The sequence below is a fragment of the Bombina bombina genome, chromosome 4 (assembly GCF_027579735.1).
Source record: "Bombina bombina isolate aBomBom1 chromosome 4, aBomBom1.pri, whole genome shotgun sequence".
Taxonomy (NCBI): Eukaryota; Metazoa; Chordata; class Amphibia; order Anura; family Bombinatoridae; genus Bombina; species Bombina bombina.
In genome coordinates, this window is record NC_069502.1 from 474,852,674 (window position 1) to 474,879,984 (window position 27,311).

At 35.6% G+C, this 27,311-nt stretch overlaps 1 protein-coding gene across 1 annotated transcript in view; it reads right to left on the reverse strand.

Moving 5' to 3' along the window:
- CSMD1 (CUB and Sushi multiple domains 1) overlaps nucleotides 1–27,311 on the reverse strand; it is a 3,127,153-nt gene that overhangs the window by 986,342 nt on the left and 2,113,500 nt on the right. The window contains 4 exon segments of the mRNA XM_053711946.1: nucleotides 377–564; nucleotides 8,626–8,764; nucleotides 16,484–16,678; nucleotides 18,782–19,108. Coding sequence (XP_053567921.1) covers nucleotides 377–564; nucleotides 8,626–8,764; nucleotides 16,484–16,678; nucleotides 18,782–19,108 — 849 coding nt within the window.

The window sequence follows — 27,311 nt, forward strand, 5'->3', positions numbered from 1 at the left end:
CAATCACAAATAGGAGGTGATCTCTCTGTGATTTTCCCCTTCATTTCAGAGGTGGCGTAGAGTGTAAGAAGTAGTGGTCTAATGACCGCTGCTTCTTACATTGCTTGAAGCAGGCTCACATATGCGAACCTGCCCCACAAGGGCTCCGGGGCAGCTTTCACTGCTTAGCACATGGAGCCCATTGCCTGTAGTCACCAAAAAAAGTTGTTCAAATAACTTTATTTTAGGTAATATATGTTATTATCACAGGTGTGTTTTAATAAAAACTAAAACCTATATTAAATTACCTTTAGATATTCAGTTAATTTAGAGTCATGATACCACAACTTGAATAAGATCTCATTTTAACGTCATATTTCCAAACAGTGCAACTTACTTTCATAACGAATTAGGAATCCCACACTGGAACGACTATTATCAGTAGTGAATAAAAGATACATGAAATTTCCAGTGCTTATGACAAATTGAGGTGCTTGTGTACCATGGTACTCTCCAATTAATGGTGATGAATTAGCTGGTCCATCTCTTACTTCCAGAATATCATAATTTACTTCAGTTTGAAATCTTAAAAAATAAAATATATGAATAAAACATTAGCACAGAATAAGTTATTATTTATTTACACAGAGAGAGAAAAAGAAAGACAGAGGGATATATATATATATATATATATAGAGAGAGAGAGAGACACACACAGAGAAAGAGGGAGACAGAGAAAGAGGGAGACAGAGAAAATTAGAAAGTATTTTCTTTTTCTGGTAAAAAATATATTTAAAAACTGCAATACACACTGAAATGTAATATTCAAAACTATAGTACTGCAGTTAGCTGATTAGAAAAGGTAACAACAAATAATAATAATAATATAGTAAGTAATTATTTCAAACAAATGACACACACACTCTCTTTTATATATATATATATATATATATATTACTGTACTGTGTGTTGCTTTAGCAATGGTATAATGACCAAATATATATTTTTTCTCAGACTCTTTATTAAAATACAATCAGAAAAAAAGGATATATGTAGGCAGTATTAACAAAAAGAAAGAAATATGAAAAAAACAGCTTCTATAGTCTAAAGTGGCACTTGAGCAATAGCAGGAACCTGGCTCTCGTAAACCTTAATGGTATAAAACCTTAATTAATGTCTTTGCTAACACCTGTATTTGTCCTTCTTTTTCAAATAAAAAATACTGCTGTTAAAAAGGTCTATTACACCAGGTTTTTGCAAGACATGCTTGAGCATTACATACACATGTGGTTAGAGTTTAATTAATTGGAACCGGATAATAAGACCAACTTTATATAATATCATTTCATTCAAAATGCCAAAGATCACAGAATTTGACAGATATAAAATCATAATTTTGCATCAGCAATGTCACTCTCAAAGGGAAATCAGGAAACAAACTGGATACTGAAGATGTGGTTTTCAAGTTGTTATAAAACATTTTGAAGAATCAGGAGAGGTCAAGGACAAAAAAAGGACTGGAACACCAAGAAAACTTTCAAAATTGAGTTTCTCAGAGTTTCTTCTTTGAGAGACCGAGAGAAGTCCAGCAAGGACCTGACTCAGCATGTGGTAGCTTCCTCAGGAGGCCAAGTTGACCCTTCTACAGTCCCAAGAAGCTTGTTCAGGAATGGTCTTTGTGGAAGGATAGCAGCCAAGAAACCACTTTTTCGGAAAGGGGAACAGGGTAAAAAGGCTAAGATATGCTAAAGCTCACAAAGATTGGAATGAAAATCAGTAAAAAGAGTATTATGGAGTGAAAAATCCAAGTTTGAAATGTTTGGCTCCAATCATCGACAATATGTGAGAAGAAGAGTTGCAGAGAGATGGCAGAATGAGTGCTTGCGGCCTTCAGTGAAACATGGTGGAGGGTCTGTCCTAGTTTGGGGCTGTGCTTCTGCCAGTGGTGTTGGCAATATTGTCTGAATTGATGGGATCATGAATGCTGAAAAATACAGACAGGTTTTAATTCATCATTCCATTCCTTCTGGAAATTGCCTGATTGTCAATGATTTTATTTTTCAGCATAATAGTGATCCCAAGCACACTGCTAATACAGTGAAATCATATTTGGAGAGAAAAAAAATCTGATAAAACACTGAGTCCAGACTTTAATATTATAGAGGTAGTATGGGATCACCTGGACAGAGAAATAAATAAAAGCCAATCTAAAGCTAAAGAAGACTTCTGGGAAGTGATTAAAGAAGCCTGGTATAATATACCAGAAGAATACTTCAGAAAACCTCTGGATAGTCACCCCAAAAGATTTGCTTAGTTCCAAGGGAGGTTACACTAAATATTGATTTTTGCCTGAAGAAGCCATTTTGTTATGAACATTACGTTTTTTTATATATTGTGTAAACAATTCCTGTATTTTCTGTTTGTATCTTAATAAAGAGACTGAAGAATAAATATGGATGGTCATTAAAACTTTGCTAAAACAAAAAAACATAAAATCTAATGGTGGGCTAAGACTTTTGCACAGTAATATATATATATATATATATATATATATATATATATATATACACACACAAGCAGAAGCACTCAACCAGGTATGAACAATAGTTAATTTGCTTGTTATTTGGCAAATTGCCACCCCGGAAAAGCCTCTTTTTGCTCTTTTATTAGTTCCAACATCTGCTCTTACCAAACTGTAGGAACTAATAAAATAGAGGAATTTAACTATTTAACTACAGCCAGGAAAGGCTCCTACCCATGCTTACATTGTGCACAATGTATCTAATTGATAAAAGGTAACTTTATAGCACAGGTTAAGAGTGAGATTAGAGGATTTTTTACTTGTGACACTGATTTTGTAATTTATTTGTTGAAATGCCCATGTGGGAGAGGCTTTATTGGAGAAACGACATGCCTCATGAAGGACAGAAATAGTGTCCATAAATCCTCTATAAAGAGTAAGGATTTATCTGCACATTTAACACTGTAAGCCAATTAAGGTTTCAAATTATAGATCACATCCCTAAATTGAGGAGGCGTGGTGATAGGGAACTAATGCTTAAAAGGAGAGAAGCATGGTGGAATAGACTATTGGGGACATTGCATCCGAATGAGTTAAACCGTGACTTTAATGTAGATTTTTTGTAAATAGAAATATTGAGTGATGTCTTACGCTTAAAAGGCTATTAGAATAATGTGTGTGTTTTTAATATTAATATAGATCAAAGCTAGGATATTACTGAATTGCTGCAACAGTTTTTCAAGTTTGTATATTTTTTTCTCATTGAAGGCCACCAGATGGCAGTGTTCTAGAAGATTAAGACATATATATATAGGTCCAGCCGACCGGATCACGTGATGTGCGTGTTCGTGCTCTGGTGAATAGCACATATCTACGGTCTACCACAGGCATCTTACAAAAGTGCGGAGCAATCCTGGGAGCAACTTGCCATTGTCAAACTAAGGCAAAGAACGCCTGAGCATACATCCAGATATCTACTGTACTTCACAGGTCGTATGGTCCTTTACTATCAATTGCCATTGAACTGTGCAAATCAGCTATTATACTGTGTACTAACATATGGAAACGTTACCCTGTCGAGGGGACGACTATGTTCATTTGATAACAAAGAAGGACTTAAGCAATAGGCATACATGCTCATACAGTAACGAGCGGAATCTTTCTGGGCATCATTACGCTTGCTTGTCTGTTACTAACCGCAAATGTTTGTATCCTTGTTGCTTGAACTCTGTTGACGAATTTAACACATCTGACCTCATACAGCATTTCATCCAGACTACGTGTGATAAATTACACATGTTATAAAATTGATTGTTATGCTCATATATGCTGAATTGTACATATTCTGAGGATAAAACTGCACTGACCACTTAGATCCCAATTCTTAAACCTGCACGTTAGTAATATACCTCAGTTATGAGGTGCCGGTAGCAGCAGGGTGTAGTGGGTCCTTGCAGCATCCTTCTCTGAGTATATTACTCCATTTGTATGCAAATATTTTGTATGCCAGATATAACTATACCGTACTTATAAGACAGTCATTTCTTTCTTAGATCCCACTTTTTACTTACCGGGGACCTCAGTAATGGGGTGCTGTGTGCAGCAGGATGTAGGAAGATTGACATGCCTTTGATACTTATACTGCTATTACATTATAGAGATCTATTAAGCGAAAGCACTCGCACATACCCCTGACCGGTCAGGTTTAGTGTCTAATTTATGACACAGTAACTAATACTGTTTTTATGTGTCTAGGTTGCAATTTATAATTGTTATATATTCCATTCTACACACTGCGGGGGAGCACGCCTACTCTGTGCTCACCTTTTGTTACTTATCATCCATTACAATTATTAAGCTAGTAAAAGATACTTTTTCAAAAGAGTGCTGAAATCCCTGTCTTTTTTCATCCTGGTTGATATATCCTGGATGGTCTCTTTTGTTGGTAAAACATTTCATATATATATATATATATATATATATATTGGTGAGAGGGTTAACTGTGGGTTAACCGGATAAATTAATTTATTTCATGGTGGTGAGAGTCCATGATCCATTACTCATGGGAATTACTCTTTTCTACTACTAGATGAAGGCAAAAATTCCTAAACCCAAGATCTCTATAAAATCCCTCCCACCTCACACATACTCAGTCTAACTTATAGCCAAGCAATTGAGGTAACAAAAACAAAAAAATAAGAGCTGGTATCTCACCACCATGAAATAAATTAATTTATCAGACAAGTATAAATTATGTTTTCCTTCATACAGTGGTGAGAGTCCACAATCCATTATTCATGGGAAATAATACCCAAGCTGTGGAGGCCTCAAGACATAGCATAAAAACATATTTTTTACTGAAAAAATAAATCCACAACCCCAAAGAATTCCTTTTTTTATTTACTTTAAACAGGCATAACCATCAAACTGAGAAAACTGCCTGAAGAACGTTTCTACCAAAGGATGCTTCAGAGGAAGCGAACACATCAAAATGGTAGAATTTAGTAAAAGCTTGCAAAGTAGCAGCTGCCTTACAAATTTGACCAACTGAAGTCTCATTCTTAAAAGCCCAAGAAGTGGCAACTGACCTAGTAGAATGAGCAGTAATCCACTGCGGTGGAGGCTTACCTGCCTTCAAATAAGCTCTGTGAATCAAAAGTTTTAACCAAGAGGCTAAAGAAAAAGCAGAGGCCTTCTGACTTTTCCTAGGCCCAGAAAAAAGATCAAACACACTATAAGTTTGTCTAAAATCCCTAGTAGCATCAACATAATATTTCAATGCTCTAACAACATCCAGAGAATGCAAAGATCTTTTAGAAGCATTCTAAAGATTAGGACACAGAGAACAAATAACAGTATCTTTACCAATGTTGTCTGAAAAAAACCTTAGGCAAAAAATTAAATGATGTTACAGTATTATTCTGATGAAAAATCAGATAGGGAGGCTCACAAGACAATTCAGAAACTCTTCTAGCACAAGATATAGCCAAAAGAAATAACACCTTTCAAGAAAGTAGTTTAATGTCCATTTTTTGCATATGTTCAAAAGTAGGAGCCTGCAAAACCCTTAACACTAGATTAAGATTCCATGGAGGAGAAATGGGCTTGATAACAGGTTTAATATGGACCAAAACCTGAACAAAACAATGAGCATCACTAACAGAGAGAACTGGCAGATAGACCCTTATCTAGGCCATCCTGCAAAAACTAAAGAATCCTAGGAATTCTAAAAGAATGACAGGAAAAAACATGATTTATATACGTAGAAATGAAGGCTTTCTAAATCTTGTGATAAATCTTCCTAGTAACAGGTCTCAATCACAGAATCTGAGAAAACCATATGTCTCAGAACTAAGCGTTCAATTTCCATACCATCAAGTCTAGAGATTTGAGATCCGGATGGAAAAAAGGACCTTGGAAAAGAAGGTCTGACCACAGAGGAAGAGACCAAGGAAGGGAATTAGACATTTGTGCCAATCCGCATACCAAATCCTGCGAGGCCACACTGGTGCAATCAAGATTACAAACGACTTCTCTAGCCTTATCTAGGAAATCACTCTGGGAAGAAGAACTAGAGAAGGGAACAGATAAGCAAGCTGAAATGACCAAGGAACTAATAGAGCATCCACTACCTCTGCCTGAGGATGCCTGGATCTTGCAAAGTATCTAGGAAGTTTGTTGTTCGAATGAAAGGCCACCTGGGAGACCCCAAAGTTCCACAATCTGACTGAACAGATCCTGAAGAAGAGACCACTCCCCTGGATGTAGAGACTGACGACTGAGAATGTCGTCCTCAAAATTGTTCACTCCTGGGATGTGTATTGCAGAGACTAGACAAGAATTGGCTTATGCCCAAGAGAGAATCTAAGACATTTATATCATAGCCAGGGAACTGCGAGTTCTCCCCTGATGGTTGACATAAGCTAAAAGCTTAAAGAGTCCTGAAAATCGCATGGAGTTTTAGAACATTCATTGGCAACCTTGCCTCCAAAGGATCCCTAACCCCCTGTTCTGTTAGAGACCACCAAACAGCTCCCCAACCTAAAAGACTTGCATCTGTTGTAATCACAGTCCAGGTAGGATGAGCAAAAGAAGCCCCTTAAATAATAAACTGATGATCCAGTCACCAAGTTAGAGACTGGGATCCAAAAATATCTTTTGAGACAGCTGAATATAATCCATACACCACAGATGCAGCATAAAAAGTTTAAGAGGCCTCATGTGAAATCAAGCAAAAGGAATTGCATCTGAAGCTGCAATCATGAGACATAGTACTTCCATACACAGAGCCACTGAAGGAAGCGAAAGAGACTGAAGGTTTAGACAAGCTGACACCAATCTTAACAGTCTCTGCTATGTTAGAATAAGGACTCATAGACACTGAGTATATTTGGAAACCTAGTAAAGTAACATATTATAATTATTATTATTGACAGGTATTTGTAGAGCGGCAACAGATTCCGCAGCACTATAAACATAGTTGCCGAGAGTTGCACTGTAGTAGTCAGTTCTTATGAAGGTGATCTGCAAACAGCTGGGCTCATAGGCTTACATTCTAAGTGGTTCAAAGTGAAAGCAATGGAGTTAGGAAAGGTTAGTGTTGGTTGTATGCATCCCTGAATAGTAGAGTCTTTAGGAAACACTTGAAGCTGTTAACATAAGTCTTTGAAAACAAATAACGCTTTGGAAAATTGATCCTTCAAGCATGCTTTTGAAGAAACAAGAAGAGTTGGTTGATGTAATATTCCCCTAAAGGAAAAAATGGAGCTTGAACCAAGATATCATCCAGGAAAGGAAATACTGCAATACACTGAGCTCTGATTGCATACAAAAGGGCACCCAAAACCTTGGTAAATATTTTTGGAGCTGTAGCCAGACCAAATGGAAAAGCAACAAATTGCCAGAAACGCATATCTCAGAAACTGGTAAAGTTTTCTATGAATTGGAACATGAAGGCAAACATCCTTTAAATCTATTGTAGGCATACACTGACCTTGCTGAACAAAAGGCAGAAAAGTCCTGATAGTTTCCATTCTGAAAGATGGAATCTTGAATTTCAATGCTTTTAAAAGCTTGACAGGATCCTTAAACACATTTTTTGCCTATTAATGTATGTGTGAGAGGGGAAACATGGGAGTAAGAGAGGCGAAAGAGAAATAGGAAATAAGAAAACATTAAAATCACACTAAAACATGTTATTTTCAAAGGTTTAGTACTTGGGGCTTTTTAGTTTTATGGTAAAAACCTTAATGAGGGAAGATATTATTAGACTCTCCCTATCCTATTTGGAATCTTTGCTATAATAAGTGCCCTATTTGTCATAAAACTGGGCAGCAATCCATACCAGCATTCCTTATTGACTTATTGTGTTCTATTGACTATTAATTGTCTTAATTACATTTAAATAAACACAGCAGGTTGTTTCATATTGTTGAACAATATAGATTGCTGTAGACATGGAGTTAACAACGAATCCAACCTAGCTCAGCATGTCTGTTTATACTTCTTTTTTTCTGGAACCTTGCATTAACAATTTTATGCTCCTTGAATCTTTAGGGCTTAGATTTATGACAGATGATGAAGCATGAAATAATTCTCTGCTGGCTATCTTTTACTCGAGAGCTGACACCCTCTCTTGATACGGTTTATCAATGTTCAGTGAATACTATTCAGATTTGTCTGTGGAAATGTTAACCTCTTGAACTATGAAACCAGAACATTGTGCAATATTTTACTTGTCAACATAGATTACTATAAAATGAGAATTTAGGAATTTAAAGCTATCAATAAAAATGTACAACTATAGACTTGATAAAACTATTTACAAAAAAGTATTTTGCAATTGTATGCTGCCTTTTTTTTAATACTTCTTAATATATTTTATAGCCACAGAGATGATTGTTTACTCTTTTATTAAGACTAATAGGGGATATTATTGCAATTTCCAGAGTAACTGGAAATAAAAGTGTAAATGATTTACATTCCCTGTTTTCCATGTCAGTGTAATAATAATAATACAATGCTGTGTAGCTTATTTCATTAAAGGTTCATTCGTTCACATTTCACAATTTTATTTGTAATTTATATCAGGACTATTTTTGTTGAGTTGCATGCATTTTTATTACCTTTCAAATGTAATTTTAACTGAATGCCCAGTTCTTGCTTCAATAATCCATTCACAGTTCAATGAATCTTTATAATACCCTGGCCAACCAGGTGGTAAGATAATGCCACTTGATGCTGTCAAATGTCCACCACAAGGAGCTATAGAACACAAATTGAAACAAATGTCAACTGCATTATTTCTGATTAAAAGAATGCATCTCCCTATATCCACTAAAATAATGTGCATTTACTGCTAGTATACTGCTATAATGTTAAATACCAAAATTGAATACAAAGAAAACATTAATTGCACTAACTAATGAAAGTGAAATCATTCAATTCTAGTAGGTTACCTGTTTGACAACATCACTAAATGTTGTTATTCTCTAAAAACAAACATGTTTCCTTCTATGTAATGGAATAATTATATTCTACTTGTTTCTATATTTTTTTTAATAATCTACAGATAGAATAGCACTATCCTTACCATATACCATTTTTCTCTAAAAATACAATTAGATCTTGTAGGAAACTAAGGCCGAGATTACAAGTTTTGCATTAGAGGCTATGCAGTGCTAACGTGCAGTTTTCTCTCACCAATGACTTACATGCAGTTCTGGTATTACGAGTTTTCAGAAACCCGTTGTTAAAAGACAAGAAGTGAGTGTTGGGCAAAATTTTGCTCATTACCGCACTCCAATACCAGCGCTGCTTAAGTCAGCAGTGAGCTGGTGTAACATGCTCGTGCACGATTTCCCCATAGGAATCAATGGGGAGAGCCGGCTGAAAAAAAGTCCAACACCTGCAAAAAAGCAGCATAAAACTCCTTAACGCAGCCCCATTAATTCCTAAGGGGAAATAAAATTTATGTTTACACCTAACACCCTAACATGAACCCCGAGTCTAAACACCCCTAATCTTACACTTATTAACCCCTAATCTGCCGCCCCGACATCGCTGACACCTAAATTATAATTATTAACCCTTAATCTGCCGCCCCCAACATCGCCGACACCTACATTATATTTGTTAAACCCTAATCTGCCGCTCCCAATGTCGCCGCAACCTACCTACACTTATTACCCCCTAATATGCCACCCTAACGTCACCACCACGATAATAAACATATTAACCCCTAAACCGCCGCACTCCCACTTCGCAAACATTAGTTAAATATTATTAACCCCTAATCTGCCAGCCCTAACATCGCCGCCATCTACCTACATTTATTAACCCCTAATCTGCCACCCCCAACGTTGCTGCCACTATATTAAAGTTATTAACCCCTAAACCTAAGTCTAACCCTAAACCTAGCACCCACTAACTTAAATATAATTTAAATAAATCTAAATAAATATTACTATCATTAACTACATTATTCCTATTTAAAACTAAATACTTACCTGTAAAATAAATCCTAAAATAGCTACAATATAACTAATAGTTATATTGTAGCTAGTTAGGATTTATTTTTATTTTACAGGCAAGTTTGTATTTATTTTAACTAGGTAGAATAGTTATTAACTATTTAATAACTACCTAGTTAAAATAAAGACAAATTTACCTGTAAAATAAAACCTAACCTAAGTTACACTAACACCTAACACTACACTATAATTAAGGCCTAGATTTAGAGTTTTGTCGGTAAAGACCCGCGTAGCTAACGCAGCTTTTTTTCCTACCGCTGCTTCCAAACAACGCTGGTATTGAGAGTTGTCTGAAGAGCTGCGTAAGGCTCCAAAAATGGAGCGTTGAGCCGAATTTACCGCCACTTCAACCCTCAATACCAGCGTTGCTTACGGTAGCGGTAAACTGGCAAAATGTGCTCGTGCACGATTCCCCCATAGGAAACAATGGGGCAGTTTGGGCTGAAAAAAAACTAACACCTGCAAAAAAGCAGCGTGCAGCTCCTAACGCGGGCCCCATTGTATCCTATGGGGAAACCCTTTCTAAGTCTGCACCTTACACTCTAACATGAACCCTGAGTCTAAACACCCCTAACCTTAAACTTATTAACCCCTATTCTGCCGACCCCGCTATCGCTGACACCTGCATTAAACAATTAACCCCTAATCTGCCGCTTCGGACACCGCCGCCACCTACATTATCCCTATGAACCCCTAATCTGCTGTCCCCAACATCGCTGACATCTACATAATATTTATTAACCCCTAATCTGCCCCCCCCCAATGTCGCCGCCACCTAACTTCAAGTATTTACCCCTAATCTGCCGACCGGACCTCGCCGCTACTATAATAAATGTATTAACCCCTAAAGCTAAGTCTAACCCTAACCCTAACCCCCCCTAAATTGAATATAATTTTAATCTAACAAAATAAATTAACTCTTATTAACTAAAGTATTCCTATTTAAAACTAAATACTTACCTGTAAAATAAACCCTAATATAGCTACAATATAACAAATAATTATATTGTAGCTATTTTAGGATTTATATATATTTTACAGGCAACTTTGTATTTATTTTAACTAGGTACAATAGCTATTAAATCATTACTAACTATTTAATAGCTACCTATTTAAAATAATTACAAAATTACCTGTAAAATAAATCCTAACCTAAGTTACAATTAAACCTAACACTACACTATCATAAAATTAATTAAATAAATTAGCTACCAATACCTACAATTAAATACAATTAAATAAACTAAACTAAATTACAAAAAAAACCCAAAAAACTAAATTACAGAAAATAAAAAAATATTACAAGAATTTTAAACTAATTACACCTAATCTAAGCCCCCTAATAAAATAAAAACAACCAAAATAATAAAAGTCCCTAACCTATTCTACATTACAAAATAATCATCTCTTTTACCAGCCCTTAAAAGGGCTTTTTGCGTTCTTTTGCCTGTAAAAAAATACCCCCCCAACATTAAAACCCACCAGCCACATACCCCTACTCTAACCCACCCAAACCCCCCTTAAATAAACCTAACACTACCCCCCTGAAGATCTCCCTACCTTGAGTCATCTTCACCCAGCCGGGCCGAAGTCTTCATCCGATGGGGCAGAAGAGGACATCCAGACCGGCAGAAGTCTTCATCCTATCCAGGCAGAAGAGGACATCCGGCCCGGCAGACATCTTCATCCAAGCGGCATCTTCTATCTTCATCCATCCGGAGCGGAGCGGAGCCATCTTCTTCCCAGCCGACGCGGATCCATCCTCTTCAACCAACGCCTACTCGCCGAATCAAGGTTCCTTTAAATGACGTCATCCAAGATGGCATCCCTCGAATTCCGATTGGCTGATAGGATTCTATCAGCCAATCAGAATTAAGGTAGGAAAAATCTGATTGGCTGATTCAATCAGCCAATCAGATTCAAGTTCAATCCGATTGGCTGATCCAATCAGCCAATCAGATTGAGCTTGCATTCTATTGGCTGATCGGAACAGCCAATAGAATGCAAGCTCAATCTGATTGGCTGATTGGACCAGCCAATTGGATTGAACTTGAATCTGATTGGCTGATTGAATCAGCCAATCAGATTTTTCCTACCTTAATGTCGATTGGCTGATAGAATCCTATCAGCCAATCCGAATTCGAGGGACGCCATCTTGGATGATGTCATTTAAAGGAACCTTCATTCGGTGAGTAGGCGTCGGTTGAAGAGGATGGATCCGCCTCGGCTGGGAAGAAGATGGCTCCGCTCTGCTCCGGATGGATGAAGATAGAAGATGCCGCTTGGATGAAGATGTCTGCCGAGCCGGATGTCCTCTTCTGCCCGGATAGGATGAAGACTTCTGCCGGTCTGGATGTCCTCTTCTGCCCCATCGGATGAAGACCTCAGCCCGGCTGGGTGAAGACGACTCAAGGTAGGGAGATCTTCAGGGGGGTAGTGTTAGGTTTATTTAAGGGGGGTTTGGGTGGGTTAGAGTAGGGGTATGTGGATGGTGGGTTTTAATGTTGGGGGGGTGTATATTTTTTACAGGCAAAAGAGCTGATTACTTTGGGGCATGCCCCGCAAAAAGCCCTTTTAAGGGCTGGTAAAAGAGCTGATTGTTTTGTAATGTAGAATAGGGTAGGGACTTTTATTATTTTTTATTTTTTTTTATTTTATTAGGGGGCTTAGATTAGGTGTAATTAGTTTAAAATTCTTGTAATATTTTTTTATTTTTTGTAATTTAGTGGGGGTTTTTTGTATTATAGAATAGTTTATTTAATTGTAGGTAATTGTAGGTAATTTATTTAATTAATTTAATGATAGTGTAGTGTTAGGTTTAATTGTAACTTAGGTTAGGATTTATTTTACATATAATTTTGTATTTATTTTAACTAGGTAGCTATTAAATAGTTATTAACTATTTAATAGCTTTTGTACCTAGTTAAAATAAATACAAAGTTGCCTGTAAAATAAATATAAATCCTAAAATAGCTACAATGTAATTATTAATTATATTGTAGCTATATTAGGGTTTATTTGATAGCTAAGTATTTAGTTTTAAATAGGAGTAATTTAGTTAATTTTAGGAATATTATTTCGTTTTAATATAAATTATATTTATGCTAGGGGGTGTTAGGGTTAGGGTTAGAGTTATGTTTAGGGGTTAATAACTTTATTATAGTAGTGGCAACGGTGCGGGTGGGAGATTAGGGGTTAATAAGTGTAGATAGGTGGCGGCGATGCTAGGAGGGCAGATTAGGGGTTAATACAATTTATTATAGTGTTTGCGAGGCGGGAGTGCGGCGGTTTAGGGGTTAATACGAGGTCAGGTCAGCAGATTAGGGGTTAATAAGTGTAGTTAGGTAGCGGCGACATGGGGGGGGGGGGGCAGATTAGGGGTTAATAAATATAATATAGGGGTCGGCGATGTTAGGGGCAGCAGATTAGGGGTTCATAAGTATAATGTAGGTGGCGGGGATGTCCGGTCGGCAGATTAGGGGTTAAAAAAATTTATTAGAGTGGCGGCGATCTGTGGGGGCCTCGGTTTAGGGGTACATAGGTAGTTTATGGGTGTTAGTGTACTTTAGAGCACAGTAGTTAAGAGCTTTATATTCCGGCGTTAGCCCATAAAGCTCTTAACTACTGACTTTTTTGGGCGTTAGGAGTCTTGTCGGTAGAGGGTCTACCGCTCACTTCTCCCAAGACTCCAAATACCAGCGTTAGGCAGATCCCATTGAAAAGATAGGATACGCAATTGGCGTAAGGGGATCTGCGGTAGCCTGGAATCGCGGTAGGGAAGTGAGCGTTAGACCCTTTCCTGCCTGACTCTAAATACCAGCGGGCGGCCAAAAGCAGCGTTACGACCCCTTAACGCTGCTTTTAACGGCTAACACCAAACTCTAAATCTAGGCATAAATTAACTAAATTCAATACAATTACCTAAATTAAATTAGCTAAAGTACTCAAAAAACCCCCACTAAATTACAGAAAATAATAAACAAATAACAGAAATTTAAACTAATTACACCTAATCTAATAGCCCTATTAAAATAAAAATACCCCCCCCAAAATAAAAAAAAACCCTAGCCTAAACTAAACTACCAATATCCCTTTAAAGGGCCTTTTGCGGGCAATGCCCCAAAGTAATCAGCTCTTTTACCTGTAAAAAAAAATACAAACAACCCCCTACAGTAAAACCCACCACCCACACAACCAACTCCCCCAAATAAAATACTAGCTAAAAAAACCTAAGCTCCCCATTGCCCTGAAAAGGGCATTTGGATGGGCATTGCCCTTAAAAGGGCAGTTAGCTCTTTTGCAAGCCCAAACCCCTAATCTAAAAAATAAACCCACCTAATACACCCTTAAAAAAACCTAACACTAACCCCCTGAAGATCAACTTACCAGGAGACGTCTTCATCCAAGCCGGGGGCAAAGTGGTCCTCCAGATGGGCAGAAGTCTTCATCCAAGCCGGGCAGAAGTCTTCATCCAGACGGCATCTTCTATCTTCATTCATCTGGCGCAGAGCAGCTCCATCTTCAAGACATCCGATGTGGAGCATCCTCTTCTTCTGATGACTAAAACAGAATGAAGGTACCTTTAAGTGACATCATCCAAGATGGCGTCCCTTAGATTCTGATTGGCTGATAGAAATCTATCAGTCAATCAGAATTAAGGTAGAAAAATTCCTATTGGCTGATCCAATCAGCCAATAGGATTGAGCTCACATTCTATTGGCTGTCAGGATCAGCCAATAGGATTGAACTTCAATCCTATTGACTGATTGCATTAGCCAATAGGATTTTTCTACCTTAATTCCGATTGGCTGATAGAATTCTATCAGCCAATCGGAATTTAAGGGACGCCATCTTGGATGACGTCACTTAAAGGTACCTTCATTCTTTTTTAGTTGTCGGAAGAAGAGAATGCTCCGCGTCGGATGTCTTGAAGATGGAGCCGCTCCACACCGGATGGATGAAGATAGAAGATGCCGTATGGATGAAGACTTCTGCCCGTCTTGAGGACCACTTCTGCCCGGCTTGGATGAAGACTTTTGCCCGTCTGGAGGACCACTTCGCCCAGCTTGGATGAAGACTTCTGCCCGTCTGGAGGACCACTTCGCCCAGCTTGGATGAAGACTTCTGCCCATCTGGAGGACCACTTCGCCCGGCTTGGATGGAGCGACAGATTAGGGGTTAAAATTTTTATTTTAGTATTTGAGATGTGGGAGGACCTCGGTTTAGGGGTTAATAGGTAGTTTATGGGTGTTAGTGTACTTTTTAGCACTTTAGATATGAGTTTTATGCTACAGCAGATTAGGGGTTAATAAATATAATGTAGATGTCAGCGATGTTGGGGTCAACAGATTAGTGGTTAATAAGTATAATGTAGGTGGCGGCTGGTGTCCGGAGTGCGGTGGTAATTCGGAGCGGCAGATTAGGGGTTAAAATTTTTATTTTAGTATTTGCGATGCGGGAGGACCTCGGTTTAGGGGTTAATAGGTAGTTTATGGGTGTTAGTGTACTTTTTAGCACTTTAGTTATGAGTTTTATGCTACGGCATTGTACCATAAAACTCATAACTACTGACTTTTAAATGCGTTAGGACTCTTGACAGGATAGGGTGTACTGCTCACTTTTTGGCCTCCCAGGACAGACTCATAATACCGGTGCTATGAAGTCCGATAGAAAAAAGACTTTACGAAGTTTACGTAAGCCGTTTTGCGGTAAGGCCAAAGAAGTGTGCGGTCACTCTAAACCTTCAAGACTCGTAATACCAGCGGGCGTAAAAAAAGCAGCGTTAGGACCTCTTAACGCTGCTTTTTTACCCTAACGCACAACTCGTAATCTAGCCATTAGATTGTATCTTGAAAGAAAGGCCTTGGATTTAAAAAGAAGATTTTAATTGATTTTATTATAAATTATACAGTATGTAACCATCTTGTTTACAAAAAAACACACATGTCAAAATTACTGGATTGTTCATTCTCTTTTTGTTAACAAAGTAGACTTAATAAATTCTGTGCTGTTACGTTCTTGTTCTAATGGCTATCAGTACTAGGCAACAAATACAATTGTTTAATAAATTATTCAGGATATTATTGTCATCATTACATATAAAGAATTCCTGGGATTTAAATATTGAAAAACATACAATTTCTCTATTATTTTATTTTAAATGTTTGAAAGTATGAAAAATGTTTTTTTTAAAAAATAAGAAATATTCTATAGGGTGTTGTTTATGACACTTGACATGAAGGGAATGTAAAATTAATAGCATTTGATTTTGTAAAACTACATAACAAACTTCAGAAAACAATTGCTATTCATCCCTTCAATTAATTTATTCATATGTATTCAGAAATTTCTATTATTTATTTCACTTAAGATAATTAGCCTTGTTTAATACATTGCAGATCTTAGTGAGTAGAGCCCATGTATCACGAAATTAATCTTCAAAACATATTACCTTCACATCTAGGAACTGCTGCATTCCATACAACATTTCCATCTTGTATAATACATGTGATAGACTCAGACCCTTGAGTTTTTATGAAACCTTCATCACAATGAAATGATACAGAGCTACCAAGTAAAAATCTGTCTCCAAATCGCCTTCCATTTGTTGGTATTCCTGGATCATGACATTCATTTTGACCAAAGGCTGTCAAAGAAAGAAAACAAAAATACTTTGAATATTATATCAGATATGCTACCATTATATCATTATAGAACACTGATTATGAATAGTAATTGTGACATAAATATAATATGATTTTTAGTATTTAGTTTTTTTGTTTTGTTATTTTATTGTGCATTTAATTATTTTTACATATCATCTTATGTTAGTTTTATTTTAAATATACAGCTCTAACTCTGTTTTCCTGCAAATAAGGATTTGCAAAATACCATGTATCCCATTAGATCTGTATTCTATCTGCAAGACACACCACAAAGTTTTTTTATTCGTAAACATTTGTACCTAGATGCAATTTCATTTAGTTTTTCAGTGGGTCTATGATATTTACTGCAGCTTTAGATAGACAGCATTTCTGGCATTAGAATTGGACAAGAACACATATATTAAGCATAAATCTAAAATCTTAGAATGTTTAATTATTTTTATCAAGAATGATTGTTATCAAAACTGCTTTCTGTTTTGATCATAATGTTACTACATTATTACCACCTAAATTAAATTAGAAAAACTTAAAATATAACATATATATATATATATATATATATATATATATATATATATATATATATATATATACAAATGATCACATTCTTAAATAAATCAATGTCATCTACAAAGACCATTAAAAAAATTCTATATATTCTTTTACAAATGCTTGCTTATAAAATCTCATCAGTTTAAGGAATGCCAGACACAGCTAATTTATTCAATTCAAATATGTATTTAAGCTAATACATTAAGTTAAACCACACAGCTAAAACAGCATTTAAGAAATATTTTTCAAATGAATTTATTAATACATACAGGTTAATTATTTTGATAAACAAATTATAATTATTATTAGTAGTAGTAGAAGTAGTAGTAGTTACAGGACTGGAAAATGTTTAAGAAACATTTAAAGGATGGGCAGAAGTGTAATAGTATCTCCAGAGCAGAGAGATAAACATACAACATAAAAGAGACAGTCCCTGAATGGGTTAAGTTGCTGTAGTACAGTGGTGTGTTCAAACCTACAGAGTGTTAAAGTGACATGAAACCCATACTTCTTCTTTCATGATTCAGACTGAGAATGTGATTTTAAACTACTTTTTAATTGACTTATATTATCTAATTTGCTTCATTCTCATATTTGTATTATTTGTAAATTATAGCTAGGTAGACTCAAGAACAGTAGTGCATTACTAGGAGATAGCTGCTGATTGTTGGCTGTACACAAATGCCTCTATCATTGGTTCACTAGAAGTGTTCATCTAGCTTACAGTAGTGCATAACTATTCCTTCAACAAAAGATACCAAGAGAATGAACCAAATTTGATAATAGAAGTAAATTGGAAAGTTGTTTAAAATCAGATGCTCTATCTGAATCATGAAAGAAAAATGTTGGGTTTCATGTCCCTTTAAGCTACTTTTATATGATCTTAGTAACCATTGATTTTAAAAGGATTTTTTTTTTTTTTTGCTTTTGATGTGAAGTAAAATGGAATCCTGAATATCAGCCAAACACTCATTATTAAAATATTTTATCTTCCAATAATTTTTTTTTTTTTTTTTTTTTAAAACCAACTACACCATTCATGATTTTCAACATATTTCCTGGGTAATTTCTATAAAAGTATCAAAGCTCCATTGCCCTATGTATTAATGGCTCTGTGGTCAAGGTTCTCAACTTGAGAACCTGTCCATACATCTTTGCAATGAATGGGCAGCGGACTCTTTGTGTCCTCTATCCATATGTACCATTACACACTTGCTTCTTGCTTGATTGTGTAAAGCCACATTTTCTCTTGCATGACCAATTGCATGAGAGAAGGGCCTGTCAATCACCATGAGTGAGCATGTTTGGGGTGATTTCAATATGCCACCTCAGAGGTAGAAGAGAGTGTAAGAAGCATTGTTTTTGAAATTGTGGGAAGCAGGCTCAAATGTGCAAGCCTAACCCCCAAAAGGGCCACAAAGCAGCTTATGCTCCTTAATACATTGAGCCCTATGTCTGAAAAATAATCTCTTGATTGAAAAAAGATTGTGAATGCATGTTTATGTATGTGTATAACTTAAAATGTTGCTTACTTGTATAGGTAATGTTAAAACCCCTTCCAGTTGTTGAGTGGTCTGACTGAAACTCTAACCGTATAATGTGGCTCTTGCTGGCAATTTGAGTAGGCACTTCATTTCCAGAAAATGTTCCAAGTGCTGGTAATTCAGAAATACCCTCATCTTTAACAGCAACATAATCAAACTGTGGTTCCACATCAAAATCATTGAAGATTAGATGGATCCTGCTTCCTGGCTCAGAAATTATTAACCATATGCAATTCATATTATTTCCATATTCTTCAGGGTAGTTAGGAGAAAGAATGATTCCAGAAGGAGTGGTAAAATTGAAGAAACACGAAACTGTTGGAATTAATCACAATATTATTATTAACAGTATTATAAAGAATCATCACCATTATTCTTATAATCATTATCATCATTATTATTTTTTTGAAATTGAAAATATAACAATTATATTATATTATATGACATTGTCCCATTCACTGAGGCAAAAAAAAAAAAAAAACCTCACATCAAGGTAGTTCTGAGGAAAAATTTGTTTCAAGGGTATAGCTATACTGAAATGCGTGTCTGTCATATATAATGTGCAATCTAAATAAGACAGGGAATCTATCTACATACACCAAAAATCAGTTCACTCTAACAAAAGTGCCAGCAGGTAATGTAAAATCAAATATCTACAAAAAACATCAAACTCTCTGTATTTACTTTAACACTTGATCACAATCTATTGGCAGTGGAGTTTTTATTTCTTTTTAGGGTGAAAAGGCTACTTTTTTTATTAAGTACGATCACAATAGCATGTTTTCAACTGATTACTACACTCACAAATGGGTTTTCAGATCCTCAATAAAAATTCATATTTTCCCTATGGAGCTGAAAAGATCTTGGCATTCACAACACATTTTCTGGTCAACTTTCAAAAGCTTTTCATTACCTTTTTTGGCGTATTGAATTTGACACAGGCAGGCATTTGAAGTCCTCATAAGGGATTTTTTTTAAACACTCTGAAATGGCCATTGTAGGCATTCTAGAAGTTTATTAACATACATAGTGTTCATTAAAGCTTCATTAATCATTATTGAAGAGACTACATACAGGGAACAGGGCACAATGTTGCATATTTATAGGCACATATACATATGTAGATGTGATGACTTTGTGATATCATGTACAGCTAAGGGGATCTGCAGGAAAAGTCACTTCAGGACCCCAACATCTATAAATGTTATATTGTTGTTTTTTGTATTTTTAATGTCGGATTGTAAATCACAGGGTATAAGGGGTGTCACACTTCACAAGATGTGACAAAACAAGATATTATGAGTGCACAAATTGCTCCCAAATTGAAAATTTGTGATATTAAAACTTACACTTTTATTAAATATGGTTTTATATATATATATATATATATATATATATATATATATATATATATATATATATATATATATATATATACTGTATATATATATATATATATATAAAAAAAGATACCTCAATTCTAAGAAACTACAAAGAAATTAAACCAACTAGCACAAAAGAACCTGAATCTAAGCTTCAAAAATTATGGCAGGTAGATTAGAACAATTCCCCTGGTATTCCTGGCCGATAACTGGTCACGTCAGCATCAGTTGGGGCATGCAGTTAGACAGGTTACAAAACAGGGAAAAAGAAAAATAGATTGCTACGCGTTTCGGGCCGTATACGCCTTTTTCAAGCTTAAGTAGTCAAAAAAGAGTTGAAAAAGGCCAGGCCAGGAATACCAGGGGTATTGCTCTAAGCTACCTGTCATAATTTTTGGAGCTTAGATGCAGGTTCTTTTGTGTTAGTTGATTTAATTTCTTTGTAGGTTCTTAGAACCAAGGTATCTTTATATATATTTTTTAACCGTATTTAAATTAAAGTGTAAGTTTTAATTTCACATATTACCATTTTGGGAGAAATGTGTGCATTTATAAAGTCATAACCTCTTTTGTCACATCTTGTGATCTTGTGAGGGGGGACCTCCCCTTATACCCTGTGAATTATCTTAGAGGATTAGCACCTGGCAAATGTATCAGAAATAGGCCCCATAACATGAGCTCAGTGTCACATTCACCATCTTTTTAAGGATTATAAATCACAAGCACACTGTTGGTATTATGATTAACAGTACTGGTATTATTAAAATTGTGTTTTTAAAGCTGATCGCTTAGTCGCAACTTTTTTAGTTTGCAATCCTTTTCCATTCACTCCACTGCTAACCCATCTAAATGTTTCTTAGGTTACCAGGATGGGCAGACTATGCACTATTTTTTACTGTTATGTAGTTGCTTTGCAACTTCACAAGTATTGGTTTAAACAATATTTTTTCTATTGTTTGTTAACGGCCTGTTTCCATTTTTGAAAAAAACTGAAAACAAAAATGGTGACTACAAGTTTCTATGCAAAATATGTATACAATATATGTTGTATGGATTTTAACTTTGATTAAACTTGAAATTGTGACCGCACTGACTTGCTGCTTTGTATCTTTTTTTAAGAGACCCTTAAATGAGATTGTGCCTTTTTGATCAAGTCTTATATGGGATGCAACTCCATGCATGCTAATTCACGAGTGTGCCTGCCCCTAAATGAGTGAATTTGTAATCTTGAAAGATAATTTGTGAATATATATATATATATATATATATATATATATATATATATATATATATATATATATATATATATATAAAATCAATGTAAATATTTGCATAGGAAATTAGTACATCTAGGCAAGTATCCCCGCTTGCTTTTCCCCAGAAATTCTTAATATACAATGTTTCCAATGCACAAGAGAATTGTGGGTAAGATATGCAAATTAGATATGCAAATTCTCATTTTTTTGTTTTGACACAGTGATATTAAATATATATATTTAATTTTAGAACCACTCTCACTGTGTCACGGCACGCCGCTCTAGCCGTTGAAGGGGTGCAGCATCTCCTTCTCTGCTCGTTGCCAGGGGCAGTGTCGGCTCAGGATGCGTGCAGTGCTGACGTCATCACTGAATGCTCCTGATGCCAGTCAGAGCTCAGTGGCGCGAATCCTGCACTTATTTAAATCTTTCCCTAATGATCTGTCACTGCCCAAGTATAGGTGTTACTTTGTGTGCTCCTGGGTGTGACAGATCGTTCTTTCTAATCTGCTGAAATGATTACTTTTGCTGAACCTACCTGTCTGACCACACTACCTGCCTTAACCCTTAATCTGCTGAATTGATTACTGTTGCTGAACCTGCCTGTCTGACTACTCTACCTGCCTAAACCCTTAATCTGCTGGACTGCTTTGCTGTTGCCAAATCCTGCCTGCCTGACCATTCTAGTGGTGTGCCCTTGGACTGCTTTGTTGTTGCCAAACCCTGCCAGCCTGACCATTCTAATGATGTGCCCTTGGACTGCTTTACTGTTGCCAAACCCTGCCTGCCTGACTATTCTAGTGGTTTATCCTTGGATTGCTTTACTGTTGCCAGACCCTGCCTGCCTGACCATTCTAGTGGTTCATCCTTGGACTGCTCTGCTGTTGCCGCTGGGGACTGTCCTCCCTGTGGTGAGTGCCACCTTCCTCATCTCACTAACTTTCTCTGCTCTGGGATATTCCCTATCATTCCGGGTCAATGCCGGGATAACAATACTACTGGCCGAGTTTGGTCTGATAGAGGAGTATCCCACGAGCGTTACAAACTGACCAAAATCTTCACAAGACCATAGTGCAGAATTATAATATAAAGCAACAAAAACAATTGCACTCTCTAGATTTCACTATCACTTCAAACTTTAATATGATCTTTCGGGGCCTTCACTCCTTCCTCGGACAAGGGACAATATATATACAGTATACAGGCATACCTCATTATATTGTGCTTTGCTTAAGTGTACTTTGCAGATATTGCATTTTTTACAAATTGCAGGTTTGTGGTAACCCGGTGTCTTTTGGGGAAAATTTTCCAACATAATAAGAAAGGTATATATACATATAAACACATAAATACACATATATATATATATATATATATATATATATATATATATATATATATATATATATATATATATATATATATATATATATATTAATTAAGGGTAAGGGAGAGAAACCATTTATTTTCTAAAACACCTCTACCGGTATTTATAGTATTGAAAATATAGTACTAATATGACCAAGACTGCAATTAGCTAGACTTAGGTCTGGTGCAGACCCCTAAGCTTAATATATATTCAGAATGTTTTTATTGGAGAAAAATATTATAACATAGCAGAGCTATATGAGATTACTATGTATAAAGTAAGGGAAAACAGCACTCTAAACTTTTTTAGAGTGCTGTTTTCCCCTGCTTTATACATAGTAATCTCATATAGCTCTGCTATGTTATAATATTTTTCTCCAATAAAAATATTCTGAATATATACATATATATATATATATATATATATATATATATATATATATATATATATATATATATACTGTACAGTATATACACACCACCAGGAAAAATATTATGACTTGCTAATGTCTTAGATGATGGTTAGCATTTTTTTTCAATAAAGTATTTTTAATTAAAGTATTTTTTTAGACATAATGATATTGCACATTTACAGTTTAGGGTAAATATACATTTTCTATGCACCAAAAAAAATTGTGACTCAATTTATTGTGATATTCTGTCAGGGTTTTATCTGACTTTGCTTGTTGTTTGCAGCTTTTATGTTATTCTCTCACCTGTGTTTTCTTCTTGCTTAAGCAGTGTGCAATGCTGCTCACTACATCCAGGCTCCCTCTTATGGCCAAACTGTAGAACATCATCAGTGAGAGACAGGTTGCAGTCCCAGAATGATGATGTCATCACTATTTAAAGGGACAGTCTACCATAGAACTGTTATTGTTTTAAAAGATAGATAATCCCTTTATTACCCATTACCCAGTTTTGCAAAACCAACACAGTTATATTAATATACTTTTTACCTCTGTGATTACCTTGTATCTAGGAACCTTCTTCCAGCCCCCAGATCACATGACTGTGACTTGTTATTATCTATTGTACTAAATTTAGCATTGTTTTGTGCTAGATCTTAAATAACCCTCTGTGCCTGAACACAGTGTTATCTATATTGCCCACGTGTACTTTCTGTCTCTGTGTGTTGAAAAGAGATTTAAAAAGCATGGGATAAGAGGCAGCCCCCAAAGGCTTAGAAATTAGCATATGAGCCTACCTATGTTTAGTTTAAACTAAGAATACCAAGAGAAAAAAGCAAAATTTGATGATAAAAGTAAATTGGAAAGTTGATTAAAATTAAAAGTCCTATCTGAATAATGAAAGTTTAATTTATACTTGACTGTCCCTTTAAGTGCCTTGGTTCATTCTGCCTTTGTCTTTGCAGTGTCACTGACTTCTCTATGAGCTCTGTGTTCCTGACTCTGTATATTACCTGGCTTTGACGTCCCTTCTGGTTGAAGGTGGAGTGCAAATCCCTCTGCTTTTATTTTTATATATATAATATAATTTTATTTTTTATCATTGAACAGGAGCAATAATGGTATATCGGGTATGAGTGTTTGTTGGGTTATGTGTTTTTCTAATGTTTATTTGTGTAAAAGTGTATAACATTTTTTATCTTTAATTGATTGTGTACCCGGATTAGTTTTAAAATACATTTGTTAAATCTTGTTTTATTAAGTATTTTAAACCTTAAAGGCTCTCACGTCTCCTATTAAGATTATCTCATTAGCTGTAATTCTATTTACCAAATATAAGCACATTTAAATTACTATATACACAACTTCTAAAAAAAACAATACATTTAACACCATGATGTGACCTTTCAGTGTGCTGAGTTTTAATTTTCACTACTTCAGACCTTTCAAATAATTTTGTTAGAATTTATAAAGCTATGCAAGCTGTTTGGTGCATTCTGAATCAAATTGTATATTTGTCCCTTATTAAAACAGATACTGCAGCTTTTTAAATTAAACTTGTATATTATTAAAAAGCATGTTGATAAAAACATTGTAAGCCAGGAGATATATTATTTCAATAAACAGAAGCAGTTAAAGCAGGTTGTTTAATTTAAAACACCATATCTGGCAACTGGCACATATATCTGGTTGTCATTTTATTTTTTTATTTGTTTATTCTGCTTTATTCTCATATATATTTTAAGAATTGCTTTCTTGATTTTATTTTCTTGCTTTCTTTATAAGATGTAAAGGGACATTAAATACTAAATACATGCTGGCTAAAATGATGCATTCAGAGAAAAGATTAGTCTGAGAATAACATGTAGATGTATTTTTTTAAAGTTTCATTAGCTGTTTAAATATTAACAAATTTTGTGTAAAGTTTTAATGTCTATAAAGCAATGGGAGCTGCCATGTTGTAACTTAGGTTACCTTCTCTGCTGTGGCCAATCAGGGACAGTTATAAATAGGTCACTAGTGTGTGCAGCCAATGGATGTGTGGAATATAACAGCGTTCTGCACTTCCATTTCTAACAGGAACTGAAAAGCTCACAATTTCAGAATGCAATTGCAGGAAAAGGGGACAAAATAAATAATGAAAGTATATTGCAGACTTTTTAATATTTATATGATTTATAGTTTTATATTACCATCTCAAAGCGTTTAATGTCCCTTTAAAGTAAGTGAAACTAAATGGACCAATAAAGGAGCAAACGCTATCGAAGTCACATTCAGTAATTATTCTGTCAATATAAACTTTTAGAATGTGTATTTTTGGTAAATTGATATGCATATAAGTTAGCATGTTAAAAATCTTATTAACAAATTGAGCAATCTTTGCATATGATCAATTCCTTTTGTGTGTAATGTTAGAAATTTCTTAAGCAAAAAAAAAAAAAAGAATCAAAAATGGTAAATACATTTTTTAAAAGTATTGTGCACTGGTCATTAAAGGCCAAACTTTCATTCCGCGACTCGAGGCTACCGCAGATCCTCTTACGTCAATTGCGTATCCTATCTTTTCTATGGGATTTGCCTAACGCTGGTATTTCGAGTCTTAGAAGAAGTTAGCGGTAGAGCCTCTACCGACAAGACTCTAACCGCAAAAAAAAGTCAGTAGTTAAGAGCTTTATGGGCTAACGCCGGAACATAAAGCTCCTAACTACTGTGCTATAAAGTACACTAACACCCATAAACTACCTATGAACCCCTAAACTGAGGCCCCCCCCACATAACAAACCCTATAATACATTTTTTTAACCCCTAATCTGCCGACCGGACACCGTCGCAACCTACATTATCCCTATGAACCCCTAATCTGCTGCCCCTAACATCGCTGACACCTATATTATATTTATTACCCCCTAATCTGCCCCCCCCAACGTCGCTGCCACCTACCTACACTTATTAACCCCTAATCTGCCGATCGGACATCGCCACCACTATAATAAATGTATTAACCCCTAAACTGCCATACTCCCACCTGGCAAACCCTATAATAAATTTTATTAACCCTTAATCTGCCCTCCCTAACATCGCCGCCACCTACCTACAATTATTAACCCCTAATCTGCCACCCCCACCATCGCCGCTACTATAATAAAGTTATTAACCCCTAAACCTAAGCCTAACCCTAACCCTAACACACCCCTAAGTTAAATATAATTTAAATAAAAAGAAATAAATTTAATCTCATTAAATAAATTGTTCCTATTTAAAACTAAATACTTACCTATAAAATAAACCCTACTATAGCTACAATATAACTAATAGTTACATTGTAGCTATTTTAGGATTTATATTTATTTTACAGGCAACTTTGTATTTATTTTAACTTGGTACAATAGCTATTAAATAGTTAACTATTTAATAGCTACCTAGTTAAAATAATTACAAAATTACCTGTAAAATAAATCCTAACCTAAGTTACAAATACACCTAACACTACACTATCAATAAATTAATTAAATAAATTAACTACAATTAGCTAAACTAAAATACAATTAAATAAACTAATCTTTAATACAAAAAACCCACAAAATTACAGAAAATAAAAAAAATTACAAGAAGTTTAAACTAATTACACCTAATCTAAGCCCCCTAATAAAATAAAAAAGCCCCCAAAATAATAAAATGCCCTACCCTATTCTAAATTACAAAGTAATCTGCTCTTTTACCAGCCCTTTAAAGGGCTTTTTGCAGGGCATTGCCCCAAAGTAATTAGCTCTTTTACCTGTAAATAAAAATACAACCCCCCAACATTAAAACCCACCACCCACATACCCCTACTCTAACCCACCCAAACCCCCCTTAAATAAACCTAACACTAACCCCCTGAAGATCTCCCTACCTTGAGTCGTCTTCACCCAGCCGAGCCGAATTCTTCATCCAAGCGGAGCAAGAAGAGGTCCTCCATCTGGTAGAAGTCTTCCTCCAAGCAACGTCTTCTATCTTCATCCATCCGGAGCAGAGCTGTGCCATCTTCCAGCCAGCCGACACGGAGCCATCCTCTTCAACCGACGGACTAACGACGAATGAAGGTTCCTTTAAGGTACGTCAT